General features: G+C 40.6%; 1 protein-coding gene and 1 non-coding gene across 4 annotated transcripts; one reads left to right on the forward strand and one right to left on the reverse strand.

Moving 5' to 3' along the window:
* Positions 1-1171: 1171 nt before the first annotated feature.
* Positions 1172-10208, forward strand: LOC127860942 (uncharacterized). Of its 3 annotated transcripts, none has more exons than XM_052399260.1 (10): positions 1172-1316; positions 1921-2151; positions 2367-2497; positions 3275-3407; positions 4060-4407; positions 4893-4958; positions 6014-6166; positions 7490-7690; positions 8452-8530; positions 9011-10208. In XM_052399260.1, exons 1-10 carry the CDS (start codon positions 1250-1252, stop codon positions 9690-9692), a joined length of 2091 nt encoding a protein of 696 aa, XP_052255220.1. In that variant the 5' UTR covers positions 1172-1249; the 3' UTR covers positions 9693-10208. The 3 variants fall into 3 exon arrangements, with proteins under 3 accessions (XP_052255220.1, XP_052255221.1, XP_052255222.1); XM_052399261.1 differs by having other exon boundaries at positions 7490-7648; XM_052399262.1 differs by lacking the exon at positions 4893-4958.
* Trnan-guu (transfer RNA asparagine (anticodon GUU)) lies at positions 6372-6445 on the reverse strand. The gene has a single exon. It is a non-coding gene; the product is annotated as a tRNA-Asn (tRNA).
* Positions 10209-11110: the final 902 nt, after the last annotated feature.

The following is an 11110-nucleotide window of genomic DNA, read 5'->3' on the forward strand; positions in this document are numbered from 1 at the left end:
TATGAGGTCCTTCCGCACTTGAGGCGGCATTATGCGAGGACCGGAAGTGTGTCCCAACACTCCCTTGCTAACTAGACTCACGTAAGTTGAGGCGAATTTTTAAATATATCTTCAATTTCCAGTTATCTTGTTGTAAATGTGTGATGTTGAAATTTGGATATGGTCTAATGTAGTGAGGAAAAGCGGGTGTACCCGGAGAATACTTCACCGGTAACGGCCCGGTATGGTGACCACTAACCAAATGCACATGCTTCCGGGAACGGGGATTGAACCCGGATCGCCTTAGTGAGAAACTCGTGAGCCGACACTGCGCTAACCGGACTAAAGAAATTGCATACACAGTAATTAAAATCATGTTACAGTTGTTAAACCTGATTCTTGCAATTATGTATCAAGTCAGTGTTTTGACTCGATATTTTAATCATAGTATTTTTTACTAAAACTTTATTCTAAACTTTCCTTTTTAAAAGAAGTTAACTTTTGTCAAAATAAAAGTTTCTCGTTATGTCAGATTTTGTCAGCGTTTTACAAATACGATATAAGGGTACTCGTAGTTTTAAAATTACGAGACCAACGCGATATACCGATAATCTCTGTAAAACAACCATAATTATGACATATATGAACAACGGGATGGGTCGTCAAAAAGGTCGATTTGGAAATGATATGTATTTAAAAGTATCGCATGTAGCTTAACGGTTACAATAGGAGCCGAGTCGTGCGAAAATGGGTCTTACGCCATATGTGCATCCGCGTAGTCTGGCAAAGAGTAACGCTGTCCGCCATAAAGTCACGCAATGTTTCATTAGCGGATGCGCATGCTGATATGGGGCTGTTGCATATGTCATTAGATTCAATGCTTTGAAATTTTGCCGCTTAATGATGGCGTCCTATTGAATGAGTGTTTTCCAAACACAATACTCGAATCATTATGGGGATACTAGTCCCATGATCGAGACTTTTAACACTTCATATCTGGACAACGTTGGTCCATCATGTTTAAATATTCAACACACCATTGAAATAATTAGTGATTGCAATACATTTGACGTGTGCAAATGTCGCTGTATAATACGCAACACATCGCATGTAGTATGACCACTAGTTATAGCTTTATATATTATAGTATGACCACTAATTGGTTCTTCTGAACAACTGGCAGGCGGAAACAGTTAAGAGCCACTTCCGGTGCCGGTGAGAGCGGTCGGCTGGTTAATCATGCATTTGAACTTAATTTAGTAATGTACGCATGTGTATGAAAATGGACAATATACCAGCAACATGTATTCTTATATTGATGTTGATATTTCTGACCGGTAAGTTAGCGATATGTTCGATTTTGGCTTACTTATATAAAGTGTTATGCGCACAGTAAATTCGCAATTATGAATTTATCAAGTCCAATGTATGTCATATACATATTGTTCAGTAAGCTTCGTTTTTTTAAAAAGAGAACAAGGCTTAATGCATGTGCGTAAAGCATCATTACGGATCAGCCTGTGCATAACTCAGCATAGTTAAAAATAGTTCCGATCTGTTAACAACATAGCCGTCAATGTACAGTTTTCTTTATATGGCTTTTGTAAAACATTATGAGCACTCAGCAAGTCTTTTTGCCATCTTGCTCAGAACATTTTTCAAATGATACCTGGGTCGATTAAAAAAAGGTTAATATATAAAAAAAGGAGCTTATCTGGTTTGCGTGGCAGCTTCTTCATATCCGTATAATGAAACATTATCTCTCATATTTAGTGCCATGGGGCATTAAATCGTTCTTAATATTTTTTTTAATATTGATTTAGTTACTAATTATATTAAAATACTGGTACTAATTTTGTGGATAGAAAGTTTATCAGTACGGGATTAGTGTGTACCACGAGTACTCTTACGTCATTTGCGAAGGGTTTTTACACATATCAGAATGTCGGTACCGTATTTCACGGGACACGTGCACCTGGCAGGAGGCGATCGATAGGTGCAAGGAGTTCAACGGTCGCTTAGCAACTGCGGATGACTTCGGACCTCTTCGAGCATGGGTCAAGTCTCAGCAGACGGTCGCTTTCCCAGATGAAAACGAGGAGGTGTGGGTAGGGGCGAGCCTCGAGCGCGCTGTCTGGACTTGGGCAGACGACAAACACACGGAATTTTCAGGTTAACTTTTCGTTATAATAACGCGATACAAATTGTGTTCTATCCTCCTTCATAAAAACTTGATAATATAGTGTTTCAACTTAGCTTTTTATGAAACTCTTTTAAGAAACACTTGTAGTGGCAATTTCAAGGGCGAATATTCGGCACCTGCATATTTGTAAAATTCAGCTCAATACACAAACGTTGAATTTAACTGAGCGTTTCTGATTCAACAGGAAGTGCGCGTTTCTACGCACGTGGTGGCTGCCACTCCCAACAGTCCTGGTCGTCAGGCACACCCCTTGATGACGTCACACCGAGCACTTGCCTAGAACACTGTGGATGGGATGGATCGGTGGGGTTGAAGGTACAACTACATGCAAGCTATATGTTGTGTTATTATATTTTGTATAGTTTTCGTATGTTTTTTGCATGTCGCGTGTTTTGTGGTATATCTCGTGTGCCTATAATTGTTTTGTCATGTCTCGCGCTTTTGTGCTTGTTCTCGTTATTTCGTGTTTTCCATATTTTGTGCTGTGTTTCGTACTGCTGCCGCAGCTCGTGTTGTTCGGTGTCACGTGCTTTTGTGCTATGGCTTGTGTGTCCAGTATAGTTGTGCTGTATTTCATGATTTATGCGGTGCTAGACTGTTAAACAATTGACCATTTTCAATAAATAAAATAGCACGTGTTATTAAAGGTCCATTCAGCAGACTATTCACTTTGTTTTTATTACAAGTAAATAATTTAAGTAATTAAAACAATGAAATAATACATTGCTTTAAACAGTGAGACTTCGAAACATCTTACAGGGACTAGTTCACATATTTTCTTATTTCTGAAAAATATCAGTAAATTATTGTATTAACCATAATAAATTTAATGTTATTTCGTTTACTTCATAAACGCTTCAAACATCAAAGCGTCAGTCAATTTAGGTCGAAAGTTTGTAAATTAGCCTCGTTCTGGGAAAACTTAGCTTAATGCATCTGCGTAAATTGTCTAAATGCCTGTGCAGTCCGCACTTGCTAATCAGGGACGACACTTTCCGCTGACAGCACAGACAAATCGGGGACGCACAGGCATCAAGCCCGATGTTTCCAGAACGAGGCTCATTATATATATATGACGTTACGTTTTGGTAGAAGGACTACTGCCTGTGTGAAAGAGACCTCGATAACATCTCGACCACTCCCGACGCCATATGTCATATCCAGTGTGCTGATGACGTCACTCAGATGTGTGGAGGCTACTTCGGAGTGTCCGTGTACAGGCCGGGTAAGGGTTCCGAGCTTCCGAACATGCGCATTGCTAGGTGCGCCTAGTAATGTTTCCAGCTATATAAACATAAATGTCCTTTAAAGGGACTTGTTCACAGATATTCATGTCACGGTATCGAACTTAGCCTTGAGCGTTGTTAGTGATTAGCTGTGTAAGCGGTCCGGTTTGCACACTCGGTAGAGCACTCGTGTTGTAGGGGGGAGGTCCCGGGTTCGAGTCCTGTACTGGCTGCATGCTTTTCGCCACCCGGCGACAATGGCGCCCAACGTTGAGCCATGGCGTTTGCAGTTCTCCATAGCACTTTTCCTGTGGGTTCGTCGGGTTCAGTTGCACCCTGTTTTCCTGTGACTTGAATTCGAGTGTGAATGCCAACAGGGGAGAATGTCAATATACCGAACTTCAGCGGGTTTGGTGATAAGCTATGTAAGCGGCCCGGTTAGCTCAGTCGGAAGAGTACTCGCCTTGATAGCGGAAGGTGCCGGGTTCGAGTCTACAAATCTAAATGCATATATGATCGGAATAACATGTTACTGCCCTATACTTTAGTTGAGGCTCAGAATAAAAGAACGGCGAGACTTTCCCAGGAAAAGATGTTATTTCTAAGAAATAAGAAATTACGACATAACTATTATTACACCAATTATTCCAGATAATTTCTCGGTGACTTGGGCGAATACACAACCAGCGTTCGGCAACGATTGTGCGATGTTATGGAAGGACAAGAAAGAATCACCACCAGAACTGACGTCTGCTAACTGCGACATGCAGACACGGTTTTTATGCTCATTTTCTGATGACATCACATGTGGTTCACAGAGCGCGTGTATACGAAGCTCATCCGTGCAAAACACTTGGAATGGCGCGATGTCGACTTGCAACGTATTGCGCATGCGTGGTGGTAACGTAGACGACGGCATCGTCCGGGATCTTTTGACACTGGCCCCTGGACGATACTGGATTGCGCTGCGCAGAGAAAACAGATGGACTTGGCAAGAAGGTACGACGAAATCTGAGCAGCGCTCTAGGAAAACGGGGTTTAAATGCATATGCTTAATCTGGCTTATCTGGGACGACACTTTCCGCCTGAACTGGATTTTGCTATGATGAGGTTTCATTTAAACAAAAAATACCGTAAAGGCCATAAGTGTCGTTCCGGGACTGTGCGGACTGCAATAAGTCTGGTATTCCCACAGGTGGTTAGCGTGTGGCTATGATATTAATTAGTGAAAACATCATTTTGAATGATAAATAATCATATTATAACGAAAAATTAACTTTTCTGAAAAAAAATATTTCACTATCAAATATATATATAATTACTAATTAATATCATAGCCACACGCTAACCACCTGTGGGTATTCCCAGAGCGAGGCCCAAATGAACACGGTCATACATGTAGCAACTCTGTTTATCAGCTTCAAGCGTGATGTTTGCTTTTCATGTTTGTTAGTTTGTTAAGTCGGGTTTTCTCCGTTTTTCAGTTACGGCGACTAGTTTACCAGCACACGCTTTTCCTGTGGTAGCTGTGTCACCAGTACTAAGTGCAAGTAACTGACAACTACCCTGCTGCTTGAATTCACTTGGTTTGATGCCCCTAGGCTAACACATTTAACTTGACTATATAGGCCGTGCTCTGTGAAAAGGGGGTTTAATGCATGTGCGTAAAGTGTCGTCCCAGATTAGCCTGTTCAGTCCACACAGGCTAGTTAGTGGCGACGCTTTCCGATTTTATTATATTTTTCGTGTCAATAAATTCTCCTCTTAGCAAAAATCAAGTAAAGGCGGAAAGTGCCGTCCATGATTAGCCTGTGCGGACTTCACATGCAATTCTGGGACGATACTTTACGCAAATGCATTACCTGTAAACCCCCTTTTCTCAGAGCGCGGCTAATAAGTGGGACACTATGAACATCAAAATGAGCATAATTATTTTGATACTTATGTATACAAGGATGAAAACACCACACGTAAATATACAGACACACGTGTAAATAAATAACAACAGACCTATTGAGGCTGTCTTAAAATGTCTTGATAGACATAAGATCTTAACTTATAGAAATTCTTGTTGTTTGTTCTTCAACGTTAACTGCGATATAAATGGATGCGTTTTTTAGCACAAAAATGCTTTTCGTACAATCACACAAGTGCCCGTTTTTAAACGGAAAATTTCGAATCCACCCATCTTCGGGATGAGGTGCATGTCAACATGTAACTTAAGACTGGCAAACAATCCCCCCCCCCCCCCCCCCTATCTCCCCCGTCCCCATCTGTAATCATGGGGAATGTCCCTTTATACCAATTTTGTTTGATTGCTCATCTTAAGAACCTTGTTCTAGGAAGACTGGGCTTAATGCACAGGCGTAAAGTTTCGTCACAGATTAGCATGTGCAGTCAGAACAAGATATTCTTGGTCGACACTTTCCATCTAAACTGGATTTTCGCTAAAAAGAGACTTTTTTAAACTAAAAAGAACGAACAAGAGGAAAGTGTCGTCTGTGATTAGCATGTAAGGACTGCAAATCTGGGACGACACTAAACGCGAGTGCATTAAGCACATTTATCCCTAGCAATGCTCTAAAGTTCACATTGCGTCTTATAGGTGGCCCTATTTCGGCGTCGATTTTCCTGCCAGACGACGCCGGGACTGCGCCTGACGCCGACCGGAAGTGTGCCGCGCTAAAGGTTCTGCACGGAAACATCGGCCTCGTGAACAAAAAGTGTTCAGAAACCAAACACTATCTCTGCCAATATGGTAAATAGTATATGAAAAACACTTGAATATCCCGTGAAGCGATTTATATTTCAGCCTTGTTTCGTTATGCTATGCATGGCTAAAACTACGTCAAAAAAAGAATTATATACATACATACCGCATGACTTCAATTCAATTATTCTTTAAAAATATTTAAAACTTATTGTTGAAATTGTCATGAAATGGATTTTATAAAAGTAAAGATCGTCCCTGGGTGGGCTCGAACCACCAACCTTTCGGTTAACAGCCGAACGCGCTAACCAATTGCGCCACAGAGACGGTCATAAATGAGAATGAAATGTGAAACCATATCACCATACAGTATAGCGGACATTTGTCTCGTACATATCGCATTCCACTACACTATCGACCAGTCCTTACTAACAATTCATACCATATTCAGCCGTGTGTACAACTGAATATGAGCTGCGCTCTGTGAAAAGGGGGTTTAATGCTTGTGCATAAAGTGTCGTCCCAGATTAGCCTGTGCAGTCAGTGACGACACTTTACGCCTGTATGATATGCTTCGTTTCAAGAAAGTCTATTTTAAGCAAAATTCAAGTTTAGGCGGAAAGTGTCGTCCCTGATTAGCCTGTGCGAACTGCACAGGCTAATCTGGGACGACAGTTTACGCACGTGCATTAAACCTCCTTTTCACAGAGCACGGCTCATATAAAATAAGTTACTAGATAAGTTAGTTTTACTTATATGCGTCGAAAGATAATTTGGCATAATGCAATTCAGAACATGACTAATCTCGAATACAGATGAAACGAACGTGTTTATATATTAAGCAACTACATGTAAACTATATAAACTATACTGAACTGCTTTTCCTTAGTTTGTAAAGAGCTATATGGGACTATACCTTCCCCCTCATAAAGCCTAAACTGTTCATATATTTTAAATATAATTGTTTGCAGTCTGAACATATTTTATACTTTCATTATTTGAATATATCATTACCATTGGAGAAGGCAGCGATTTCTATACATTTATTAAAACGACACTTTCCGCTTAAAACGGATTTTCGTATAAAATAAACTTCCTTTACACAAACAATCCCATAATAGCGGAGGGTGCAGTACCCACGTGTTAATCTGAAAAAATACCTTACGCTCATTCACGTAAAATGTCCCAAAAAGTAAGTCGAAATACATTTTTTTACTTATGAATATAAATAAAAAGTAAAAAGAAATCTACTAATACTACTAACTTTTTAAAATATTGTGTATACCAAATAGACAATTTTGAGGGTTTTGTGAGAGGGTAGCATCTGACTAGGGGGAGCAGAGCAATTATTACCGAGTGCCTGTGGTTCAGATTACATGACTGAAGAAAGTGACGTCCTGCCTCAGACAGACATGATATCCGTTACCGAGCTTAAGTCGGAAAACATCAGTTCAACCACTTCCGGTTCCGTCTCTCATGGCAACGACCGGAAGTCGATCCCCAGCACTGAGGCACCTACCATTCAAACCGGTACCATTGAGTTTCTTGGATTTCTGGGAACAGCTAACACATGTAATTTGTTATCCTTGGCGGACTTTCTCTTATGTATAATATTGCAATATGTGTCATGTTTCGGAATTTAGCCATAAACTATTCTTAAGCTAGTTTGTAATGCCAGTATTTGCATGTACAAAATAATGTTGTTTCGTGTCCTCTGGCGTATAACTGTGTGATTCTGAGATGAATTTTTTTAATTTTTTTATTTAAATGTATTTTTTTCTGATTCCTTTTGAAAATCCGGGAATTTCAAATATAGCGTTCATTTTACACGGCCTGTGGTCGAACATTGCTTGCAATATTTTACAAGAGTTTAGTTATACATGTATTTTCCTTTGCTTCATTGTTAATGGCGCACTTAGCAGAACAAATAAACATAAAAGTGTTCTCAGGTTCTTCAACCTATAAACTTTTGATTCAACAGATATTAAGAATTAATGTATTGTTTAATACTACCAAATGTAATCGTAACCTAAACCAAAAACCAACGAGTCTCGTTCTAGGAAAATTGGGCTTAATGCTTACACGAACAAGTGCGTTAAGTGCCGCCCCAGATTAGCCTATGCAGTCTGCACAGGCCAATCCGAGACGACATTCTCCGATTTCATGAAATTTGTCGTTTTAAGAAAGCCTGTTTTAAACGAAAATCCAGTTTAGGTGGCACGTGTCGTCCGAGATAAGTCTGTTCAGACCTGGACGACATTGTGCGCACGTGCATTAAGCCCACTTTCCCACAACAATGCTCGTTTTTACACGTGGCCCTGGTTCCGTTACAGGCGTGTACATCGTGCTAGGGTTCGTTGCGGGCATGGTGTGCATACTGGTTCTCGGCTTAATGGTCTATGTCATATACAGGTTCGAATATACTCGAAAATACTTTGTCTGCGGTTCGTGTTGCAGTAAAGCATGCATTACCAGTTTCTATCGAAATATTTGTTAATGTAAAAAGTAAATAATGCTTATAGTTTTATTAGTCGCAAGTGCTCGTGATGGTATATTCCGTCCTGTTCAAAATTCAAAATCATTAATAAATGCTTCATGAGCCTCGCTCTAGGAAAACTGGGCTAAGTGCATGAGCTTAAAGTGTTGTCACAGTTTTGTTTACAATATAATTCCTGTAAACGAAAAATACAATATCAGCGGCAAGTGTCATCCCTGGCAAGCCTTTGCGGACTGCACATGCTAATCTGGGATGAAACTCTTCGTACACTCATTATTCCTAGTTTTCTAATAACGATGCTCTCATGATTGGATGACATACTAGTATTTTTATTTTCTGCTACCTCATTATGCTGAAGCGAAGACCGACCCTTACCATGCAGCTCGTTGTTTTAGATGCAGTCGACCGGATCCTACAAAACATAAGCGGCTGGGCGACTCTCGCGGGACGGAGACACCTAGCGTCAGTTACAGCCTAAAGGACGATGTCGTCCACATCTCTCCGCCGGCCTCTGACGTCACGTACGACACCGTTTACGACAACGAGTCCCCCTTCCGGCGCAACCAGCGTCTTATTCGGATGGGCTCGGCCAACTCGTGGCGGCAGACGCATGTGAGAGGAACCGCCGTGCGCTCCGACGTCTCTGATTCGTCGAGTTCCGATTACACGTGGCGCGGCGTGATTGGTGGTAAAGAGGAGGTGGTAAACACGGAATTGCGTCACGTCTTTCCGGAAAATTCCATAGCGGCGAGCTGCGCACGTGCAGAACATGGCCCGCACACCATTGAAGCGCAGTGTGACGTACACGGTGACGTAGACGGTGATTACGACATGACCGACCCTCCCGGCTACGTACAACACGCTACCGTAACATTGCGCGGCGCGGGTAGTGTCAGGCCGACCGAACACGACGTGAGGTTTCTGGAAATTCGGACATCGCGCAATTCGGATAACGTGGAGAATATATACGCGACAATCAAGAAGACGTTCGAGAAGATCCAAGAAGACATCGCGGAGCAGGCGAGGCGGGAGGGGAGGCCTTTAAGTGAAAACCAGACATCGTTAGGTCCGCGCTAAGCTAACTTGCCTATCTTAAACTGTATTCCGTGTCTGAAGGGGTCTCTGATAGGGGTCACAACTCATGCACAACAAAAGCATCCAATCATGTTGTTTATATCTAAGGACTGATTCCGTTAATGGGCAAGAAAATAGGTCCCATAATGGAATTCTGGGTATTTCGTTTCCCTTATTTATTATTATGTATTACGTTTATGCTTAACTTGTATGCATGCGGTCCTCAAAATGAACTTGCATCTACATTGTTCGTTCGTCGCTATGTTATATAGTATGACAATATGCGAACTTGCACGGTTTTTAATAGTTCAAACACCTACAACAAAACGTAGGATGTGGCGATTCTTGCGCCAAGCTATTCTAATGACCAGCCCATTTGTGATTGAATGAAACAAACTTATATCCTTAAACTTATATATATTATATACACAAAACGAAAGGCACAAAACAAGTAAATATTGATTGTATATTGTATTGTATATTGTAATTCTTTTTCTTAATTAGATTTGCTACATTCGTTGTTGATTGTTGTATTGGTATTGAACACAGACGGTCAACATAAATTGTTATTTAGTTAACCCTTTCCCACTCAGAAGCAAAGTTGCTATGTTCAAACAGCATACAACCAGAACAGCCTGTGAGTGAGTCGCAGACTGTTCAGGTTGTATGTTGTTTGCTGTTCGTCAGTATCTAATGGTTGTGAATAAGGCTTTAAAAACTTGAATCTAAAAAAGAAAAGTCTTAAATTAAATATAACTTTCTGAGGGACTGCAAATGCGTGAAAATACTTATCGAAGTGGTAACGGGTTAAGCATAAACCTGTATTAAGATCAGAGTTTACAAAATGAGTGTCACGTTCCTTTTTTTCGCCGCTACGATACAGCAGTGCATTTAGATTCATAGAAAAAGCTTACACTTAAATGCTAGATTTTGTAACTATAACATTAGACACATGAGCTTAAAATCACGAACTAGTTTAGGCAAACGTTACCAAACGTTACCATCCAGACACATGCATGACCAATTAACACGCAAATTTTTATTTTGTGATTCTTTTCTTTGATAAAAGTTGTTATATTCCCTGTGTAGTATTGTAGATTTCACGGCACGATACTGCAATTATTTCAATCTCATAAAAGAAATTACTAAATCTCATGCTAGAATTTGTAGTTATAACATTAGGCAAGTATGCTTAGAATCACGATCTATATATGAAAAACTTTAACATCCTGACACATGAGTTAACGAGTGTCTGTGAAAACCGGGTGAAATGCATGTGCGTTTAGTGCCGCCCCAGATTAGCCTGTGCACTCCGCACAGGTTAATTAGGCACGAGACTTTAAACTTATATGGTATTTTTCGTTTAAAGGAAGTCTCTTATTCGCGAAAACCCATTGAAGGCGGTATCTATCGTCCCTGAT

This window comes from Dreissena polymorpha, chromosome 15, assembly GCF_020536995.1.
Source record: "Dreissena polymorpha isolate Duluth1 chromosome 15, UMN_Dpol_1.0, whole genome shotgun sequence".
Taxonomy (NCBI): Eukaryota; Metazoa; Mollusca; class Bivalvia; order Myida; family Dreissenidae; genus Dreissena; species Dreissena polymorpha.